Here is a 22,978-nt window from a genome sequence, read left to right on the forward strand (position 1 = left end):
AATTATAACAATGTTCTCTGCTGTGAACCTTAATGAATGAATAAAATAGAATGAATAAAATCATTCTATTTCTTTTAAAATTGGGGGCCTCCCATTGAGGACAGGCAAAATCACGTTGGAGTGGGACATGAGTGATGACTTTATCCAGCAGATGTCAGTGATGTGCATCTAATGGAATTGAATTAAACTCAGCTTCTTTTTACTTTTTATTTTAATAGAAGATAAAAGATGAAAGAGGGAACATTGCTGGGAGAGTGAATGCAGGAAGCAAATAGGATGTGTTATTTTTTCTTCTCACCAACTACACAAGGATTTCTTCACTCACTCCAGCCCTTGAGAAGTTCCTTGCTGTCTGTGCAGGCCTGACTGTTGATTTTGGAAGACTTTCATTAGATGTGCCTTGCAATTAGATTGCTTAATTCAAACAGAGCCTTATCCTAGGGGTGGGTGACCTCTCTGAGTTAACTTTTCATTCTATTTAAATAGAGACACAATTCACAAGCTCAGCTTCTTCTTACCAACTCACCACCCTTTTTTAGTAGGTAATTTTAAAGAAGGCTTACAAAGAAAGAGCCAGATTTGTGACTACATTTACCTGTGAGAATTCCTGATTTGCAGGGTCATTTTAATGTGTGGAGCATGTCCTGACTTCCCTTGCACCCACAGGTGGAGTGATTTCATAATGGATATACTCAGAGCACTGCTGAGATGGCACCAAGGGGTTGAGTTTAATGACACATGCACAGAGGCTACAAGAACATCTGTCACATGTAGAGATTTAATACAAAACCCCTCCACTGAAAGCCCCACACAGATTTACCAGGGCAGAGTCTGTCTGGAGGGTGAACATGCAGTGCACACACGTGTGAGCACACACACACACACAAACACACACACCCCAGAATTGTTCTATAACAACTGCCAAACCACTGAAATACTGCTACAATAAACACAGAGACACCAAAAGGCATCTGAAGGAGTTAAATTCCTTTCCATTTCAAGGAGACAATGAATTCATTTACGCTTTTTTGTGGCAATCCCAGCTGGGACTTCCTGCTCTGTTCCTATTGGGATCTCCCCGTGTTTATAGACACTGATGGTGACCTGCCCTGTTTCAGAGCCATATTTATTCTTGACATAGATGCTGTATTTTCCTGTGTCTTCATTGCAGACTCTCTCTATGGTGATTGTGACCATTGAGCCCTTCACATCCATCTTGTATCTGTCCTTAAACTCGATGACCTTCTCGTTTTTGAACCAGGTGATCTCTGGGTAGGGGTCTCCAGACACACAGCAGGTTAAGCACAGGGTCTGTGGTGAAACAGAGAGCAGAAATGGATTGTGGAGCTGTAAATGTGCAGGGAATTCAGTTCACAGAACAGAAATGGATTGTGGAGCTGTAAATGTGCAGGGAATTCAGTTCATAGAGCAGAAATGGATTGTGGAGCTGTAAATGTGCAGGGAATTCAGTTCACAGAACAGAAATGGATTGTGGAGCTGTAAATGTGCAGGGAAATTCAGTTCACAGAACAGAAATGGATTGTGGAGCTGTAAATGTGCAGGGAAATTCAGTGAATAGAATCAGCATCATTTAGGTTGGAGAAAAACTTTAAAGTTGAGGCCAGCTCTTCAGCCACCACTGAACCTCATCCCCAAGTGCCACATCCACACATCATTTAAATTAAGAGCAATAAAAATCAGTTCTCACATTTGCATTGGTGACATTCCAGCACTGATATCTGATATTCCTTTTCCTGATTTCCTCCAGTGCAATCAGGATTAACCTGCCTGAATGCACTGGGCCTGACTCATATTTGTCTCACTGGTTTTTACAGCTGCCTGTGCTGTGAGGTGGCACTGAAACAGGCACAGGGTGAGTTTGCAGTTATTTGCAGGGGGTTTGTGCTGCCTGAGTGAAGGGAAATGTGACTCAGAAATGAAAGCAGGGAGTTGGGCTGATGGGAGAATCAGGCCCAGCACCTAAAGGCCTTCAGAGTCCAATCCTGTGAGATGGGGGGACAGCAGCAAGGGTCTGGCAGTGAGGGTGACCCAGCAGGGCAGCACTTGCCACCCCTGGCAGTGCACAGGAGGGTACAAAAGGATCTTTCCTCCCCATCACTGATCCCTCTGTGTCTGTGCAAGGAATTCATGGAGTTACTCAATATCACCTTGTCCTCCATGATGGTGGCAACATCTGGCAGACCTTGAACGACTCTGGCACGGCCTGGGAATGAACAAATAGAACATTTTAGTTTTTCTAATCAGCAAACCTGGCTGTGTTTCACTGAAGGGAAGAGATTCGTTTACTTACGCTTCTCTGCTATTGCTGCTTCCCTGAAAGAGAGAGAAAATGATTGTGGTTTTATTTATTAGCCATTATATGAACAATTTACAGTGTGAGACTCAAAATAGATTTAGCTGTGAAAATATTTAGGAGGAACTTACTTCAGCCTCTTGTGCTCAGCCAGGGCATCTTCAAAAGCTGCAGGAATGAAAGGTTTTAGGGAAGTTGCCTTTAGTTTTGTTTGACTCATTAGATTTAGCATTATGTTATTGTTACCAGTGCTGGGATTGCATGATAAATGCAATTATCCCATAGATGGTATCTGCCCCTGCCTTAAGGAATCACAGCTCTGTTTGTGTACTGAAATAAGTGGGACTGAGTTCTCTCTTCCCAAAGAGAAGTTTAGAGGAGGAAAAAACCTCCAACAGTTTGGAAAAGCTTTTGTAATCCTGGAAGTTCTCTTTTCCAAAATGCCACCTGTGAGATTTGATGTCCAGGGGAGGAATTGGACACGTCCCAGGAGCAGCTGCCCTGTTCTCATCCTTTCCCCAGCAGTGCCAAGGCTCCCTAAAGGCTTCAGTCCTTTCCCCTCTCCTCGTGAGAGCTGCTGTGGGCTCTTCCCTGTCCCCCTCAGCCCAGTTCCACAGGGATTGCACATGGAAATCAGCTCCAGCTCCAGAAAGCAGAGCAATCCCTGGCCAGCTCTGAGGGCTCCTGGAAAGCAGCTCAGGGGTGACTCAGCTCACCTTGCCCTGACAGGTCTGCTGTCAGTCTGTGGGAGCTGCTGCCATCGAATATCTCCAGGGTGTATCTGCCCTTGTCGGCCTCCCCGGGCTCCAGGATGTGCAGCCAGAGCTGGTTCATGGTGCTCCCAGCTCTGCTCCTGTCCCGGCTCTCCAGCTGCTTCTCCCTGAGTGAGCAAGTGATGGCACTTCTGTCATTTCAGCACAGCTGAGAAATCACTTTTTCCAGTGGGAGTCAGCATTCATTCCATGGAGAGAGGAAATCCATGGGGCTGCACTTGGAGGCAGTTTGCCAGAGCTTCATATACTCTACAAAAGACCTCCTAGTTGTTATTTAAGGGATTAAATCCTGTTTAGATGTTGAATATTTGTAAGGATGTAGCCCTTGAGTGTTATTAAAAGTTCACCTCCTTATCTCCATGTGTAGGTGGTATCTAATAAAACACCAGCTCTCTATTTAGGAAGACATTATGAGGCTAAATTATTCGGTGTTTGGGAAGAATTTTGTAATTTTGGGAATATTTTTTATTCAGAGTGGGGGAAGAGAGTGGTTTAGGAAAACATGAAGTAGTAAAAATGAAGTGTTTGAAAAAATTCTGTCTGTAACCAAGGAGGCTGTAACTGAGCAGTACCATAAGTGCAGCATCATTATTATTCTAGGAAAGATGATCACTTATAAATATTTCTGCAGTGCTACCATAAAAATAACATGACTTTCCACTCTGGAATTCCCAGACTTGTTCCAGGATGGGAGTGAATTGTGGATTTCAGCCGTTACTCAGACAAAACCAGAAAAAATGTATGGGCTCAGGCCCAAATGTTTAAATTTGGATAAACAGTTAGAAAGAACAGTGCTCCAGAAGCTTTGCAAATATTTTTTGGGGACTTACTTGTGGTACCAGGTGGTTTTCATGTAGTCTGTGTAGTACTTGACTTCAGTGTAGATTTTGATGCCCTCCTCAGTGGGCTGGATTTTCAGAGGTGTGGCAGAAAGAGCTGGTGGTGTAAAATAAAGACTGGAATTGAGGAGGAATTCCCAGATTTCCCTGTCCAGGACAAAATCCCAGCCAGAGGAGCAGGGAGGGGATGGTGCTGGGCTGGTTCCACACCCAGGGCCAGCTGTGCCCTCCCACCTCTCCCCTCGCATACCACTGATCCTGCACAGCTCCTTCAGAAGCTCCTCAAAGGCTGAAAGACAAAGATTGAAGTGTCTATAAATACAAATCACAGCAAACCACCTCCAATCTGCCACTGAATTTCACCGTGGTTGGGATGGTTTATACCCACGGGTTATTTGCTGTATTTTTCTGTGGCACAGCTCACTGGGAATGGAGGTTTTGCCTCTGATTCATTTGTTTTCAGATGCTGGGCATTTCTTACTAAATTTAGATGCTCCTATCTTCCTTCCCACTCAGCATGTGCCTCCCAGACAGGAGATTTATGTACCAGGTTCACATGATGGATTCCAGATGTCGGGGCAGCATTTAATCTTGGGCAGCAGAACCTCCTGATTGATTCTGGGTTGGAGTGACTGAAACATCCCTGAGCTTTTATCTGTGGGGCTTGGCAGAATTTATAAAGCAGCCCTGGCTGGAGAAATGACTGCAGGTGGAAATGACATCAGCATGTAGAGCAGGAAACTCTTTAAATTCAACCAGTAATATTTTAGTGTGGCTTTTAACTCCTATAAAAGCACATAGGACATGTAGGTTTTGTAGGAAGTGAGGATATTTGCGTTTAAATCCCAAAAGGGGTGTGAATGTGTCTTATTGTGTGATCCAAAGTTCTCTCACCTCCTTTTGTGAGGTCCAGCTGGGTGGAGTCCTCTCCTCGGTTATCTGAAACCACTGCTTTGTACAGGCCCTCATCTGCTTTGGTTACCTACCAAATACGTGTGTGCATGTGTAATGTTGATTAAAATAACCCAGACAAACCCCAAAACAAACAACACCCCTCCCAGAGAAATCTCCCCTATCACTGAAACAGGGCAGGATTTGGAAAAGGGGAAAAGCTGAGATTCATTCCTTCCCAATCAGTTTGGTTGAACTGAGCAGAAATGAGGGGGGAAAAGGGGAAATTTGTCCCAAAAGCTCCTGTGAAAGGATAGGGGGGTCTGGTTCAGAAGCTGTTGGGTTTGGGGTTCAGTAGCTCAGCTTTTGCCTCAGTCCCTGTGTGAAACCAGCTCTTTTCAGTCTCTCAGGATGTGTTAAACTTTGCACAGCCACCCACTGTTAAAAACATCTTAATTCTTATTAGGATCTTCAATCACAGCCTGGTTTGGGCTGGAAGGGACCTCAAAGATTGTTTAGTTCCAACCCCCTGCCATGAACTCCACTAGAATTCAGATTCAGAGCCTGACTGTAACATTAAAAGTTTCTCCTCTTTGGCTTTTCTCAGCGTCTCTGTCACTCAGTGGGCACTACCCAGAACCCACATGGAATATGAATAAGATCAGCCCATTTTTTTTTTCCATTTTCCTGTGGACCTCTGAGCTGTTTGATGTTTCACCTTTGGGATCTGCAGAGTTCCCATCCCAGTCTGTGGATCAAACACTCCACCAGCTCGTGCCTTGTGATTGAAGAACCACTGGAAGCTGGTGTCCTTCCTCAGGTTTGTTGCCTGTTTGAAGCCAACATTTAGAAGTCAAAATCCTTTTGATTTCTTAATTCTTGGATGTCCTAATATGAATCATCACTTACATTACTCCAGAATCTGAGAATTTCCCTTCTTTGTTAAAGTTTCTGCCCAAAAGAAACCATTTCCTTAAAAATGCAGCAAAGCATTTGCACTGCTCATATCCTCTGAAAATTGCACCTAAAATTGATGCTGAAGGAATTCTGTTACCTTGCAGGTGAGGAGCACTTCACAGCTCTCCAAAACTTTCCATGTCAGGTTCTCTATGAAATGTGGACCTGGAAAGAAATGAAACCTCTCTCATGGTGCCTGTGCCGAGTTTCCTGCGGGAATGCTTCCATCTAGTGCTGGATTCCCGCAGTGCACCTGGAATTCCCGAGGGAACAGAGAGCAGGGAGGGGAAACTGAAATAAATTACTTCAGATCCTTTCATCCCATACTGGGCAGCTGAGAAGAGATTGGATTTATAACGTGCTGTCACAGTCATTAACAAGTGAATATTTTTATCCTCACTAGCAGGGTATCACATTTCAGTTGTAGTATTTTTGCAATGAACTTGTTTTATAAACTTCTTTATTCACCACCATAGGTGGGAGGTGAAAGTGGAATGCATGGATCTTTACAAACTTAGCTAGAAATCCTGGTTTTTACAAGTGGATCTTAATTACAGAATGTATATTCAGGTTGGACAGTTTTCAGGGTTTGAAAGTGTTCAGTGCCACAGCACTGATGCAGAGGATCTCCACTGATAAATCTGCCTAGCCTGGCTAAAACTAGTTCATTATTTGATTTTTAAGGGCAGGGCAAAGTATCTGAAAACAAGGAGTCTATCCTAGTGTCACCTCAGCTTGAATACTGTGTTTGAAAAGATGATGGAGTGAAATAAATCCATTTGGCTTTTGCCATCCTGGCCTCATTCTGACAATCCTTGGCCTTTGGCTGACCTTACCCTGCTTTTTCTTCCATTGTCTCCGTTTTGCATCAGCTTCTTCTGCCACTTTAGCAAAAGCTATGGAACAGCAAAGGACAAAGTTAACAACCCCCCATTACTGGATATTTCCTTTGCAATAGAGATATTTCCTCCTTGTCTTTATTACCTTTAGTGCAGTGAACCTGCTGCTAAATACATTGAATTTCCAGCCTGATCCTGCCCTGAGATAAATGACTGCACACTCCCCACTCTGCTGCCAAGGCACAGTTCAGCACTGCAAGCTAATATGTAAAATATTTGGAAGCAAGAACTAAGCATTCCACTTCAGCAGACTGCTTTTATCATCAAGCACCTATTTATAAGACTAAAAGCTTTAATTAATGGTAAAGAGAGATTCAGAAAATTTTTTAAATGATTCCTGGACTTTAAATCTGGGCTAAAATTTGCTCTCCCCATTCCCAGTGTGCCATTAGAACTGTTGGAAATGCTTTGGGGCCTTAAGTGCCTCACAAAGTTTCCACTGAGCATGGCAGTCTATATTTGATTCTGAATTTCACTTACTTTCATCTATGAGAGCAAGGGTGAACTGATTTTTGGCTTTCCCATCCTTGAGCTGGGCTGTGTACATCCCTTTGTCATCAGCACAGAAATCCTGGATTATCAGTTCCACGAGGCCTTTCTCTTTGACAAAGTTGATTTTGTGTGTCTGTGTAAAACAGAGGAAATAGGAGAAACTGAAGAGATTCCACAGCAGAGCTGCTCCTGGCACAGCAGATATTGCAGTTATTTTGTACCTGTATCCTTATAAAGTCCCCTCATTTTACAGGATGAGGAAGACATCCTTCCCTCATGGGTATTACAGAGCTGAAACCAGAGTATCTGTGATTTCCAGTGGCATGGGAGTGCTGCACTTGGTTACAGTCTGTGATGTGCAGTTCCATCCTTGGCCAGGGTGGGGAATATTTCCCCCTCTTGCTGAGGTGCAGGTACCACTGAGCTCCTGCCCCCAGGAGTGCCAGGTGCCTGAACACAAACATCATCACTGCCTCACTGCCTGTTTGCTCTGAGCAAATATTGTCCTTGCAACGAGCCTGGTAAATATGCAGATCCCTGTCAGCTCTCCAGTGGAGAGGAGACAGATTTTAGAAGAGATAAAGCCTTGGATAAACTTGTTACATGTTGATTTAACCCCCCCAACAGGGCACGGACAGCTCTGAACTGCTCTGGCCTGGACCCGTCCTTTGTTCTGGGGGTCCTGGTTGTTATCTGGGCATTGCTGCTCTGCACTGAGCTGACAGCCCATGATTTATATTTGTGCTTCATTCTCAACTGTTCTCTCCTCTGCTCCTCTCATTCCAAGTATTTTTTACATGTTCTAATATTAATTTGATATGGGAGGACAAGGAGGAGGCCTGAACATTTTTGTGGATGTTTGAGGAGGTTGGAGGGTGCTGTAACACACAGGGCTATTTCCAGTGCTTTGGACTGAGAAATAAATCTCTTCCATCTGCTCTTAGAATTCATCAGATTTGCCTGTATTCAGTTCAAAATCCCCATCAGAAATTTGGAAAACTGGGAATGTGCCATGTTCAGAGTGGGGAAGTGAGCCAGGATGAAATGCAGAACAAAACCTACTGGGGTGCTGGTGAGCTCCTTGTCATTGAAGATCAGGTGCAGCTCCGCGTTCGGGGACAGCTTCTCCACCTCCAGCCACAGCCTCACTTCCCCTTTCTCCAGGACATCGACGTTCCAGCCAGATATCAGCTTGATCACTGGCAGGCAGAGAGAGGCACCAGGGGAATCCCAGGCACAGCCAGGGCTCTGCTGGCTTCCCTTTTCCCAGGCTGGCCCCTGCTCGTGGCTTTTTGCTGCTTCAACTTACGTGGGTTCCTGATTTCGTGGCTGCGTTTCAATAACTTGTCCAGGTCTGCAATGCAGAGAGTTAAAAGTCAACACTAGGCCAAAACAAATTAATTGTATCAACTTAATTTAATTTGTTGATGAACATTACATCAAAGAGAAGGTAAAACATTCAGTAATGGGGAGGACTAGAAAAGGTGGTGAAGGGAATTGTCGGCTATATCTGAATAAAACATTGGTTGGATCAATTCAGGGAGCGTGCTAAAGAAGTTATAAATCATTGTGACAGTGTAGCCAAATGTGAAATGTGAACTGCAGTGGAAAAATGACTTTGCAGGAATCTTTCCTTAGGGGATTGTAAAAGAAACTGCCCTTGAGCCTTCAAGGAATGGGAAACATCTTTTTAGTGATACCATGAAGTGACATCAGTCACTCACTATTCTTCTGCAGGAAAATTTCCTCTCAACATCTAAGATTAGAAAATGAGGGCACATTAGTTTTTTTTTGGCAATGATCAGTTTTTACCTTCTTTTGTTAACGTGCAGCTGGCAGAGATATCATCATCTACATCTGTGACCTCCACTGAATACACACCCAGGTCCTTCTCTGAGGGCTCTTTCAGTATCAGCTTTGATCTAGAAGTAAAAAGAATAATAGCAAAAATTATATATTTTCCTCAGAAATGATGTCTCCTGGGATAGAATTTGATACACCCATGAAATGTAGAACTTATTGGAATTTATAAATGACTCTGAGGAGCCAATATATAAAGATATTGGGAACAGGATGGCAGCTGCTCCCAGATTGCACTGCCCAACCCATTTCACGGACTCCAGGGCTGGGAATCAGGGAAAGGACAGGGAAACATTTGGCTGCAGGTTTTCCTTGGTGTTTAATATGTTCTTTACTCACCAGTTCATTTTCTCAGTGTGCATTAAATACTCACCTATTGCCTTTCTCTTCAATCTGGACTCGGTCAGGATCTGGAGGTCCCTCATAGTCCTTTGACCAGATAAATTCAGAGGAGTCATTCTTTTCAGGAGCTTCAAAGGCCATGTAAATGAAACCCTCTTCATCCACCCCGACTTCAATTTCATTTGTGCCTGGATGTGTGAAAAACCCACCAAACACTCCTTACCAAACCAGACCAGGGCTGAGCTTCTGCACATCTAACTCAGAACACAACCACAGAGCACAGTTAGAGCTAATTCATTTGGGCAGCTTGATTTGATCATCTTTGTTTTACTGAGGGTGTTTCTTGCTGTGGAACAAGTAGCTGATGCATCACAAAGCACATTTTCACCCATATCATACATTTATTTACAGGCTGGCCCAGTCCCATGGCTTGTAGCTCCATACCAGGTTTGGTTTTAGCCACCACAGGGTCTGAGGGGAGTGAGGGGGGTCCAACTCCAGCCTTGTTCAGCGCTCGTACTCGGAAAATGTAGCACTTGCCTGTTTCCAGGTCTGACACCTGCAGGGAACAGAGCCAGGAATTAGTGTCAGAGCAGGACAAGCAGCACCAGGACACTCAGGGCAGGTACAGACCTTCATGTGGGTGCTGGCTGTGGGCTGCTTGTTTATCTGTCTCCACTCTTCTGAGCCTTCTTCACACAGCTCTATGAAGTACCCTGTGACCGGCCCTGCCCCCAGGTACAGAGGAGCTTCCCAGTGCAGCTGCAGGGAGCAGTCCCTCACCTCAGTGCACCTGACATCGTGAGGAGGGCCTGGCACAGAGGGAGCAGGGAAACTGCAGTTGGGCTGGGGTCACAGAGCACAGTTTGGGGTAGCACGTCTGTAGGAGATGGTTTCTATGCTAATTAGGGGTAGGTTTATGAAATAGCATCACCAGCTGCTTTAATGCTATTTGCTGTGGTGTAAAGAAAAGGGGGTTTAGAGTTTAGATCCTGATTCTTCATTCTCTGGAAACAATACTTAAATACCTGGGTGCTCTGTCTGTGTAACGCATGAACAACATCAGAACACCCCTGGAAGTGTTTTGTGCTTTTCTGTCCTGGGAGCAGCCATTTCTGTGGCAGAAACCCCTTGGATGAGTGAGGAGATTACAAACTCAGCTGGTGCCATTTTCCTGGATGGTTTTCCACGAGGGATACCTGGCTCTGGCATGGTCCATTCCTCACATCTGAACAGGTCACTGGGCTCAGACACTGCCCCGACTCCAGCCCTGTTCATGGCACGGGCACGGAACTGGTACAGGTGTCCCTCCTGCAGGCTGCTGACCTGGGGGTGCAGAGGGCAGACCTGGTCACTTCAGCAGGGCACTGCAGGAGCAGACACAGCCCAGCTCAGCCCTGGTGCAGCTGTTCTCAGCTGTGCCCCAATGGATACCGTGCAGACGCGCCGAGGAATCGGCCGAGCGTTGACCTCGTGCCAGTCGGGCTCAGAGGGCTCGTGCTGGTCCAGGAAATATCCCAGGATCTTTGTTCCTCCCTTGTGCTTCGGGGCTTTCCAGCCAATGGTCATCTCAGCCTTGCCACAGTGCAGCAGCACAAAGTCACGAGGGGCCGAGGGACAGGCTGGGCACAGGGGGACAGACAGAACAGCAGGGACAGACGGAACAGCAGGGACAGACGGAACAGCAGTGTCAGCACAACGTCCACGTTCTCATCTGGAGTCACAGCAAAACCCTTGGATGTGCCTATGGAGGTCCCTTGCCTGGTGCTTTAGGGTTTGTGTGGCAGAAAAGGTGGCAGCAGTGGGATGATAAAGTGGGAACATGGAGGGTTAGGTCCTGGATGGTGTGATTGTAGGATTTTATAATTTCCCTGAGAAATTCCCAATGCTGGTTTCCAGACATCACATAACTGAGCAATTAAAATGGTCACTTGTACCCAGAGCCAAATTAACACCACAAATGTAACACGCTGCTAGGACAAAGTGCTAATTAATTAACTCTGTCCACGCTTGGCAAGTGTAATTGATGGCAGAAGCTGCAGGGTACAGGAAAATGAGTTCCCTTTTGTTTTGTTTCTCAGCCACTGTCACCATAGCAGGCAGTGGTGGCTGTGCCTGACAGATGGGCTGGAGGGGTTTCATTTGGTCACTACTCACCAATTGCTGGCCTGACAACGATGGGATCTGTTTCTGGTGAGCTCTCACTCAGTCCTGCATCACTGACAGATTTCACACAGAACACATATTCCTTTCCAGGCTGCAGCCCAGGAACAGTAAACCTGGGAGAGCAAATGAATATGTTTGTGTTTGCCTGTGCACAGGTAAACAGTGCTGAAGCAGACATCAACACACTTTAATAAGGTTTGGTTCTTGGAAAATCATTATTAGTCATTACCAATTAATGTGTCACATGAAAAGGCTGCAGATAACTCACAGTGGGTATGGATGAGATGGAGATGAGTCACCATGGGCAGGGAGATAAACAGGACTTTTTAATGGACTTTTTCTGCTTGACATGTGACCCCCACAGCTGGAGAGTGACTGTAAATTCTGCATGTGATTGGCACAGACTTACTCTAGTGGAAAACAGGCAAACCCATGGAATGTGGTTCTGCTGGTGGCCCAGGCTCAGTGGGGCTGTAGAGCCCAGCCCTTGGAGAGCCCCAGGCTCAGTGGGGCTGTAGAACCCAGCCCTTGGAGAGCCCCAGGCTCAGTGGGGCTGTAGAGCCCAGCCCGTGGAGATCCCCAGGCTCAGTGGGGCTGTAGAGCCCAGCCCGTGGAGAGCCCCAGGCTCAGTGGGGCTGTAGAGCCCAGCCCTTGGAGATCCCCAGGCTCAGTGGGGCTGTAGAACCCAGGCTCAGTGGGGCTGTGGAGCCCATCCCTTGCAGAGCCCCCAGCCTTGGCTCAGTGGGGCTGTAGAACCCAGGCTCAGTGGGGCTGTAGAGCCCAGCCCTTGCAGAGCCCCCAGCCTTGGCTCAGTGGGGCTGTAGAACCCAGGCTCAGTGGGGCTGTAGAGCCCAGCCCTTGCAGAGCACACAGCCTTGGCTCAGTGGGGCTGTGGAGCCCAGCCCTTGGAGAGCCCCAGGCTCAGTGGGGCTGTAGAACCCAGGCTCAGTGGGGCTGTAGAGCCCAGGCTCAGTGGGGCTGTAGAGCCCATCCCTTGGAGAGCACACAGCCTTGGCTCAGGCCTGCAGCAATCCTGAATCCCCCCACCCCCCGAGGCCCTGCTGTTGCTGTGCCTGCCAGCCTGTGCGTGGGGACTGAAGGAAGGTCTTTTTTTATCTGAAACACGACTCCAGGCAGAAGCAGAGGAATCCAGGCCGGGCCCCTGGCCTCCCTCAGCGGAGCAGAGCTGCACTCACTCAGTCCCTGTCACTGGTTTGTTGTTGACTGTTTGCCACTGCTCCGTGCCCGTCTCCCGGCAGTAGATGTAATACCCAAGGGGCTCTGGGCCATCCTTGGGCTTGTCCCACTGCACAACAACAGATGTCCTGGTGTCTCTGAAGGCCAGAACCTGAGATGGTGGAGATGGAGGAGCTAAAAAAGGAAAGAAACAAAAAACACAGACGAAAGTAGTCAGGGTTAAAATCTGTAATTTAAAAAAGCCCAAAGTATTATAAATGAGTTGGGCTGTTTGATTTATTCACCTTTTCCAGAGCACCGTTTTCAAATTGTTGCCCAGGGAAGCTGTGGCTGCCCCATCCCTGGAAGTGGCCAAGGCCAGGTTGGGTGGGGATGGAGCAGCCTGGGATGGTGGAAGGTCCCTGCCTATGGATAAGCTTTGGGGTGCCTTCCAACCCAAACCATTCTGGGATTCAGTGGAATTAGAGCAAAATGCCATGGACGGGGTCTGCTCTACAGGATCTGTGCTTGGGATTGCCAGATGACTTCTTTCTCTCCCACTGATTTCTGCAGTCTCCCCACACAAACTCCTCTGAAGCAGAGGAAAAACAAAGCTAATCTTGATTGTCCTTGGCTCCACCCTGAACTGGGACCTGCTCCCCTCTGCATTTCCATCTCTGAGTGAACCCTGGAGCAGCTTCAGTGTGGGACAATACACAAAGAAAGAGTCAGTGCTCATCCCTCTGCAGAACAGAAACACCAACATGAGCCTGTGGCCTCTTTGTGTGAGTTCAGTCCAGGGAGAAAACACCCCAAAGCCAAAGCAGCCATGCAGAGGCTCTGTCCTGGCTGAGCCCCCAGCCCGGGCTGCTGCAGCCTCCTGTCATTCCTTGCACACTGTCACCTCCCTCACACCACGCTGCAAGCATCCTTGGATTCAACACAGCCTTCAACTGTTCCTGTTCCATTAAATGTAATTCCCTGCTCACTGCTTGCTCAGATTAACACTGCCCTGGCCAACTGCAAACCAATTAAAGGAGGATTTAGGGCTTCAAGAGATTTCCTTATATCAAAGTACTGCTGTGTAACCATAGAGCACCAAGTTTAGAGGGGAGTGTGGGCAGGGCAGGGGATCCCCCTCATTGCTGGCAGCCCATGCCCTGTGCAGGGTTGGTGCAGGAGTTAAAACCATGAGGTTTAGAGGGGATGCCCTCATTGCTGGCAGGGTTGGTGCAGGAGTTGAAATGATGAGGTTTAGAGGGGATGCCCTCATTGCTGGCAGGGTTGGTGCAGGAGTTAAAATGATGAGGTTTAGAGGGGTTGCCCTCATTGCTGGCAGGGTTGGTGCAGGAGTTAAAATGATGAGGTTTAGAGGGGATGCCCTCATTGCTGGCAGCCCATGCCCTCTCCGGGGTTGGTGCAGGAGTTCAGACCATGAAGTTTAGAGGGAATTCCCCCATTCCCGGCAGTCCATCCCCCTGCAGGGCCGGTGCAGGAGTTAGAGCCATGAGGTTTAGAGAGAATCCCCCCATTGCTGTCAGCCCGCCCCCCTGCAGGGCTGCTGCAGGCGCGGCAGAGCAGCGTTCCCGTTACCGGGCGGCGTCCCGGCCAGCACGGGCGCGCTGGGCACCGAGGGCTCGCTGATGCCGAACTTGTTGACAGAACGCACGCGGAACCGGAAGGATTTTCCCTTCTCCAGCCCGAAGAGTGCAAATCTTGGGGAATTCGCTGGCGTCTCCAGGTTCACCATCTGCCAGGAGCTGCTGCCCACGAGACACTGCAAGGGAAAAGGAGATGATTTACAGCTCCTAAAGGGAGCACAAACCCCTCCTGACCAATAACAAAGCTGGGCTTTGGAGGAAAGGAATTTTAAAAAGCTCCAAACAAAACACAAACTAAACCCATAAATTATGTATTTCTTGTGGATGTACCCACAGTTTTCACCCTTGGCAGCGGAGGGCGCCTTTGCTACAGGAGGTGAGAAATAAGAATGCGTGAAAGGAGATGGGCAGAAGATGCTAATTAACCAACAGAGTGATTAGTGGGGAACAGGACAGTGAGGTATTCTCAGTTCTTCCTGTTACAATTCTGCCACTGTTCTGTGGTGTTAAAATTCCTTGTCCATGGCTTGTCAGTCATTAGTCCTTGAGCTGTGTCAGAGTCAGGGCCTTGGCTCAGGGCACATGTGGGGTGGAGAGGCTGAACCAGCTGGGTTTGAGGCTGGATCTCCCCAGTTCCTAACTGGGAATGGCCTCACCTGTATCATGTCCCAGCTGAGAAAGAAATTGTTCTCTGCAGCTCCCCTTCTGTGTGATATTATTTTCCTACCTTTTCCACATAGTAATTCAGTGGCTCTCTGCCTCGTGGATCTGGTTCATCCCAGGCCAAAGCCACATAATCCTCTCTGACCTCACTTGCATGAACATTGGTGGGTGGCAAGGGAATTTTAATGTGTCCTGTGGGAAGGCAGAAAAGGCTTTAGTGATAATGTGGCAGGAAAATTAAAGTTCTTTTACAGTGGATTCTGTTCTCCCACTATAAATGAAGATTCTTCAATATAAAGAAGGAGACAAACACTTTGGGGAGATTTGAACTCACCCTCCAGGTCATCCTTGGATATTTCTATGGTCCTGCCCTGGTCATATGGGATCACTGCAATGACAAACAGGGCAGAGTTACCCACCCACAGGAGGTGCCAGAACCCAGGGCTGGCTCGTTGGTTCTGTGCACAATTACAGACATTTTATGTCACAAACTATGGCACTTTGAGCTTTCTCTGTTCAGAATGATCCCAAGATGGGCTCAGCAGAGACATTTGTGGCAATGGGGAGGATCTGGACAATCTGCACTCAGTTACTCCTGCAGCCCCCCGTGGTTCTGAGGGTTTGGCACCAACCTGTCACTCTCTTATCCCTGCTGGCGTCCTGGGTGGTGACAGGGTCACTGGCCCTTGAGGGGTGGCTGGTGCCAGCCTTGTTGACAGCCTTGACACGGAACTGGTACGTCTGTCCCTCTGCCAGGCCCAGCACTGGGCACCTGCAGCCCTTGACAGGCTGGGCACTGCACTGCACCCACTGCTCCGAGCCAGCCTCACACCTGCAGGGACACACAGCCCTCCTTTGTTCCATTGCCACCATAAATGGGGGTTCCTAGCTCTGAGTGGTGCCTTACAGACCTTTCAATGAGGTACCCCAGGATGGGGCTTCCTCCATCATCACTGGGGGCTACCCAGGAGAGGAGCAGGCAGTCTTTGTTCACATCGTGGCACCTCACGTTGAGGGGGGATCCTGGGGCTCCAGCTGTCAGTGCTGCAGCATCTGCAAAACACCACGTGAGGGGGGGAGCTTCTGTTCTTTTCCAGAATTTTCACTGGGGAGATTAATTTTAAATGTCTAAAGGCCTATCCCAGTAACACAGTTTTCTAATACTGAAATCATCAGCGAAAATAAGATTTGGTCATTGTGCTAATTGTATCCACACACAAAATTAGGAGCTGTTTCCTTGTGTGTGAGGGGGAGAATTCTTTATGCCAAGGCCCCAGGAAAGGAGATCTGCAGGTACCTCTGACAAACACATAGGTGGTCTGCTCCTTGTGTCCGTGCAGCGAGGGGACGCGGATGGTGTAGAAGCCCTCGTCCTCCTTGTGAGCACACAGCACTGTCAGAGAGGCCTCACGGCCCTGGCACCTCAGCTCCCGGCCCTCTGAGTCCTGCAGCAGCTCCCCTGTGCAGCAGAGAAGGGGAAGGAAATTCACCTGGATTGCCTGGTTAGGAGTGGCAATATTTATTGCCAAATGCCTCAAAAAGCACAGAATGGCAGCAGGGGTCTCTAAGGCATTCCTGGTGTTATTTTTTTGCCTCCAGATTGCAGCTGTGGACTCAGATCCACAGAAAGACCCAAGCAGAACACACAGAGAATCCAGAAGTTTTTCTCCCTGGAGAACCACTGGAGGCTTTTCAAACTAAGGCTCTTCAAATATTCTTATGAACAGGAATGTCATTACCCCCAAAACATTACACACAAACATTAAATAGTAACATCTGTAGCTTGAGCAGAGCTGAGAACAGCTCAGGAATCCTGGATTTTAATAATTTTCTTATTTTGTCTGTGAACATTCAATCCCAGCTGTGAATTCCAGCGGGACATTCCCAGAGGTAAATGCACACAAACTCAGCTGTTGCCTACAAACCATCTCTGAACCAGGTGATGCCTCCTTGGTGCTCCAGTAAATCAGAGGAGAAGTGACAGGAGAGGGTGAAAGGCTCCTTTTCTCTTGCAAATAAGGGTTTCAGTGGAAAAGCAAAGTCTGCCTCTCTGGCCAGAAGGGATCCTGTGGAATGAAAGTCAGCATGATAAAGAGACTTCAGAGCCTTCCTCCTGGAGTATTTTTATTGTCATATATTTAGAGTGAGCCTTGCACTTGTGCAGTCAGGCTGACAGGAAAAGCTCTCAGGGAAAAAATAATCCAAGTGCATCAGGCTATAAAAATAATTAATAATAACATTCATTATTTACTCACTTTTGTATATTTCTGAATCAAATCCTGATTCCTTTCCATAATATTCTATAAGAGAAGAGGAAAACACATTTAGCAAATCTCATGGAGTGTTTATCATCTTAATAACACCCAGTGATGCTCAGCAAACTGTTTTTCCCTCGAGCCAGCCTTGATTTGAACCTTTAAAGTGTCACCATGGGCTAAAAGTTCAATTCATGTGACCCCTGATGCCCTTCACAAGCCTCTGGGGATGTGTCTGCAGAGAAATTGTTCCATGAATGTTCCAGGAGATGAAATCCTCAGAGGTGAGGAGAGCAGTCCCAGCCAGGCCTTTCTGTGCCAGCCACAGCCCCTGTTCCCTCCTCATCCTGCTCTGATCCTAAAGGTCCCACAGGCAATGAGAGGAGCAGGTTATTATTGGCATGGGGTTTTTCCTCAGGCTGCTGCTTGGTGGCCAAGGGCAGCACCTGTTGTGGCCCCACTGTGAGAACCTCCTGGTGACTTGTCCTGCATTAGGGCAGGGGCAGTTGAGGGATCTGGGAAGGATGCAATGAAGGTTTTCTGGGCTGGTGTCCCTTTAGAACTGGTAAATGCCTGCTGCATATTCCCAGTTATGCTGAATTTTGGCATTGTTTAATTAAAGGCCTTGAAAGATGTGATAATACACTGCTTTTACAGTCCTGGAGTCACAGTCTCCTTGTGAGATCTGCATCCCAGAGAGAGTTCAGATCAAAATATGGCATGTGAAAATAAGTGTGATAACAACACACCCCATGGCAGAGGGCTCTGTCAGTCCCACTGAAGGGTGTCATTGTCTACAATTGCCTGTAAGTCTGTTCTGTCCATTTGTTTTATTACAAAATTTTAATTTAGATATAAATAGATGAAATATGAACAGCTAAACTGTGATTCTGTGAGACTGCTCTGCATATTTCCTAAAGCTGGAGATTATTTCCCTTTTATGTGCTGGTGGTTTATTTGCTTCCTTCCCCACGTCTGGCTTTGGCTGTGCACAGTTTGTATCTGTGGAGTCTGTGCCAGTTATTTTAAGAACACAAATCCCAGATGAAAATCTTGCATTTGCCCTTGGTAGTTACTGATTTTAGGGAAGAATGTGACATTCTCTGCAATAATGCCCTGAGAGGTGCCACTGAGAGCCACAGCTCTTGGGGAACCATTCCTTGCTTATCTTTAGCAGACTCTCTGTGAGCCTGTTGAGTTCCACTGTGGGGCTGTTTCATAGAAGAAATAAGCTCCTAAATTTAGTACAATTTTATCCCAGTGAAAGGACAGCTGTGTCCACATGGAATCTGAAAGGAAAACCTTTGGCTGGGCCCAGAAGTGACCATGGAAGAGAAGCTGTTCTGTCCTTTCCAGAGTGCCTGTGTGTGCCTATCCAGTAATGAATGTTTGGAAGACCCTGCAGCACTGGGGAGTTGAAACCCAAAGGAATGTTTGTACTTACTCCTGACAAGCACTGTAGCAAAGGAATAAGCTTCACCATACGGATTCTTCACCTCCACACTGTACTCAGCAGAATCTTCCATGGAACATCTGAAAAAAAAAAAAAATTCCCCTCCTTCATATTTCACAGGACAAATTCAAAGGGGTTCCCCTTTAATCCCAGGGGTGTTTGCTTTTCATCCAGGAGCTGCTTTTCCTTTCAATTACAAGCATTTCTGGTACTTCATCATCAATTTTTTCTCTTGGGACCCAGAAGGAAAACATTTTAAGTACTGAAGAAGCAAAAGGCATGTGGAACACTTGATTGCACTGAAGATTTGCATTTGTCTATCACTGATAATTCATAGATCAGAACTAACGTTGTTCTGATTACACTGATCCATCCCAAATCACATTTTTGTCTGTTCATGAAGTGCTTAATGTGCATTCCTTACCCTGAAGGAAAACATGTTGCTGATACATGAAAAGAGGAGCAGAATAAATTAAGCAATTTAATTTTGTTTGGTTTTGTGTAGAGTTTTTAAACCTTGTGAACCACTGTGCAGATTGGCAAAGGTTTAGCTCAAACACAACAGCCTTAAAGGCAGGCAAGGTCAGATTCCAGGAGAATTACTGGGTTTGTTTATCATCCACAGACTGGGAATTTAGGGCAAGCAGGTCTCACTCAGCTGAAGGAGCAGCTCAGCCAAGGGCACAGCCCTTACCTGCTGATCTGCAGGGTCAGCATCCCAAATTGATTTTGGATCTTGTATTTTCCTGCTGGGGCTCGGCGGAGATCGATGGGGATTCCATTTTTATACCTGGTGGAAGAGAAGGAAATGTTCTGTTAGGGAAGGACCCACATCAAACACCACAGGAAAGAGAAGCAGACACAATTCCCTCTTTTACAGATCTCCCTCTTCAATCCAAACCAGTCTGGCAATGAAACCCAGAGCCCTCCATGGTCCTGTGTGGCTGCTCAGCCTTGCCTTTACATCCCCTGCCCTGCAGCTCCTGTGAGTGAGTTCACAGATGTCTCTTCCTTGTGCTCCCAGGGATGTGTGGGAGGTTCAGACTCTGTTTGCTCTCTGAATAATTCAGGGAGGTCGTTCTGGAAGGACACAGGACATGCAGAGCTCCCACAGTGGCAGAGCTGCTGCCCACCAGTCATTAGTAATGCAAATGTTTGCACACTTAAACCTTCCAGAGGAGGAAGGGCCAATCACTTCAAACTGATCAAAAGACACTGTGCAAATTGGGCTTTTGAGGTGATCTTTCATTTATTTTGGTATTTATGGAATGTGCTGCACTCAGGCCCAGTCCATAACACTCTCCCCCTGAGGTTGGTTAATAGACAAAGGGAGTAAGTGACAGTTGTGTTGTATTTTACAAGCTGTAGAAGCAGCAGCACTTTATGCTGAAACTCTCATGGTGTACAAGGCAGCCAGGCCTTGTTGGGGCATGTTTGTGGTGATTTAGTGCTGAAAGGACATTCTGCTTTTTGAGACTTAAATCCAAGTCTACCTGTGGGAAAAGCAAACAGGGAGACCTCCATGAACATCAGCCCTGTCCCAGAATGAGCCTTGTAGGAGTGTTCAGGAAACAGGGAAACCTCCATGAGCACCATCCCTGTCCCAGAAGGACCCCTCAGGAATCTCCAGGGAAACCTCCATGAACATCAGAAAGATTCCACAGAAATGTCCAGGGAAACCTCCATGAGCACCAGCCCTGTCCCAGAAGGATCCCTCAGAAATCTCCAGGGAAACCTCCATGAACATCAGAAGGATTCCACAGAAATGTCCAGGGAAACCTCCATGAACACCAGCCCTGTCCCAGAAGGATCCCAAAGGAATCTCCAGGGTACCTCCATGAACACCAGCCCTGTCCCAGAAGGATCCTACAGAGATGTCCAGGGTACCTCCATGAGCACCATCCCTGTCCCAGAAGGATCCCATGGCACTGTCACTGCTCCAGGCCCCCATGTCCCTGCTGCTCCCACACCCCTGAGGTGTTTTCTGTGCCCCCTGCAGCTGTCCCTCCCTGCTGGGCAGGGCAGGGCTGTGCTGGCAGTGCCGTACCAGGTGGCCTGTGGCGGGGGGCTCCCCAGGACGGTGCATGCCAGGGTGACATCCATGTTCTCCCAGACGCCGTGTGCCCGCAGCGGGATCCAGAGCAGGGGCGCCCGCGCCGCGCGCAGCTCCAGCAGCTCCTTCTGCAGGGAGGCCTTGTGCAGGGCCTGGGCAGGAGACACTGCTCAGGGCAGGGCAGGGCAGGGCAGGGGGCAGCTCTCACACAAACCCTCTGGCACCAGGGACCTCTGGTAACGTGTCAGGGCCTTTGGTTGGAGGGGTTTTGGGGTTGTCCTATCACCTGCTGTGGTGCAGGATCACAGCTTTAGCCCTGCTGGCATCTGGTGCCAGATTTTGGGGTTGTCCTAACACCTGCTTTAGTAGGATCACAGCTTTAGCCCTGCTGGCCCCTGGTGCCAGATTTTGGGGTTGTCCTAACTCCTACTTTGGTGTAGGATCACAGTTTTAGCCCTGCTGGCCCCTGGTGCCAGATTTTGGGGTTGTCCTATCACCTGCTTTAGTAGGATCACAGTTTTAGCCCTGCTGGCCCCTGGTGCCAGCCCAGGGTTCTGCTCTGACCTTCCTGCGCAGCCCCTTCCTGTCAGCCCTCACTCGGAGCTGCCTGCAGATCCTGATGAGCTCCTCTTCCATCTTCTCCGTGTCATTCCCAAAGCGAGTTCTCTTCTGCCCCCTCTGTTCCAGCTCCAGGAGCTCAGCTTCCCTTCTCAGATTGTACTCCCTGGAACTGCATGATGATAAAAGCCAACAGAAGTCAAGACAAAAATTTTCCTCTCTTTTTTAGGGGTGTTTTTTGTTGATAGCACACTTTTTGTTAGATCAGAAGTGGTAAGGACAGAAACACCAGCTGATGGAGTGTGGTAGGAATGTCAGGGAATTATCCCCACAGGAACCAGCACTCCCAGAAGAGATCAGACTGCCATGGGGACTGTTTGGCCACTTCTGGTCCTGGGGAGGAAGCTGGGAAAAGGATCAAAGGGAGGAGAGATGTGGCTGAAATTTTCTGGGAAAGAGGGAGAGTCCCATCTGTTACTGTTCATTAATTAATCTGTCAGTATTTTCCATTTATTCCTATAAAATCTGGTTTCTCTCACACCCCTGCATGTAAGCAGGGCAATGTTCCTCATTATCACATGGCAGCATCATTTAATTTCCTGCATTTTAGTTGAGTCCTGGTGTTTTTAAAGGAAGAACCTCTGGGTTGAACCTGCTCTTTTGCTTCCAGCAGAATAAGTTGGGAGCTGTGACCCTGGTGCAGAGCTGTGACCCTGCTGCAGAGCTGTGACCCTGCTGCAGAGCTGTGACCCTGCTGCAGAGCTGTGGTGTTGCCCACAATGTTATATTGGAGTTACAATAACTCCTGACTTACTTGGCTGTCTCAGAGGTCAAGGCAAGGGCAGCTGCTATCGACAGGTCTGAAAGGCTGAAGGTCTCCTCTTCCTCACTTCCAGGGGCAGGTTCATGGAAAAGAACCCAGATAATGTTCCATCATTTCACAAACTCAGCATTCTGCAAATCCATGAATGTGTAGAAAGGCCTGTCTGCACCTGATGGACTCAGCCTGTCCCTGACTCTGGGGCTTACCTGGTTTTAAACCTTTTTTTTCTGGTTGTGGAGGTAATTTCCAAGCTCTGTTTCCTCTCTTCCTTCTGTTCCTCCTCTCTGTGGTGGAAGAAGGCTCTGGTTCCCATGGTGAGATGTCAAAGCCAAATTGTCTTGCTGGAATAGATTGAAACATTCAAATCAGACTTTAACAGAATCTTTTAAAGTCCTTGTTCTGCTTTGGTGTTCAGGGCCTGGGAGTGAAGGTTGATATAAAAGTATTTTCTGATATCCATGCTATGAGAGGGATGCTTCTGTGGAAAGTGGGATCAGGGGCAGGAATGGAGTCACTCCAACAAAAGGCAGCTTTTGTTCCTGTTTCTCCAGGATCTCATCAGGAACCCTGGAATGGTTTGGGTTGGAAGTTAAAGCCCATCTGATGGGCAGGGACAGCTCTCACCAAACCAGGGTGCTGAAGCAGAGCTCTGTCCCATGCATCCCATGTACAAATGTGTAATTCCCCAGTACAAATGTGTAATTCCCCATGTACAAATGTGTAATTCCCCATGCCCACTCAGAGCAGTCCCAGCTCAGCTCTCCAAGAGAAAAATGCTTGATCCAGTCCTTTACATCCTGAGGGAACACATGTTTCTGCTGAGCTCTTAGGGAAAGGATGAAAAATCATGGAGAAAACAAATG

General features: G+C 47.6%; 1 protein-coding gene across 2 annotated transcripts; it reads right to left on the reverse strand.

The window, feature by feature from the left end:
* Nucleotides 1-760: 760 nt before the first annotated feature.
* Nucleotides 761-22,428, reverse strand: MYOM3 (myomesin 3). Of its 2 annotated transcripts, none has more exons than XM_058040327.1 (36): nt 22,322-22,428; nt 22,107-22,181; nt 21,299-21,458; nt 20,729-20,886; nt 19,376-19,471; nt 18,673-18,761; nt 17,229-17,273; nt 16,899-17,039; nt 16,271-16,432; nt 15,885-16,026; nt 15,606-15,805; nt 15,308-15,361; nt 15,038-15,165; nt 14,303-14,486; nt 12,730-12,904; nt 11,525-11,646; nt 10,802-10,989; nt 10,567-10,693; nt 10,001-10,179; nt 9,812-9,926; nt 9,399-9,555; nt 8,978-9,087; nt 8,475-8,519; nt 8,228-8,364; nt 7,154-7,298; nt 6,611-6,670; nt 5,872-5,939; nt 5,536-5,646; nt 4,821-4,908; nt 4,177-4,215; nt 3,918-4,023; nt 3,031-3,194; nt 2,446-2,482; nt 2,312-2,334; nt 2,169-2,224; nt 761-1,311 (listed from the first exon to the last, which is right to left on the reverse strand). In XM_058040327.1, exons 1-36 carry the CDS (start codon nt 22,426-22,428, stop codon nt 1,015-1,017), a joined length of 4,290 nt encoding a protein of 1,429 aa, XP_057896310.1. In that variant the 3' UTR covers nt 761-1,014. The 2 variants fall into 2 exon arrangements, with proteins under 2 accessions (XP_057896310.1, XP_057896309.1); XM_058040326.1 differs by having other exon boundaries at nt 21,299-21,464.
* Between the last annotated feature and the right edge of the window lie 550 nt (nt 22,429-22,978).

Source organism: Melospiza georgiana, chromosome 24, assembly GCF_028018845.1.
Source record: "Melospiza georgiana isolate bMelGeo1 chromosome 24, bMelGeo1.pri, whole genome shotgun sequence".
Lineage (NCBI taxonomy): Eukaryota > Metazoa > Chordata > Aves > Passeriformes > Passerellidae > Melospiza > Melospiza georgiana.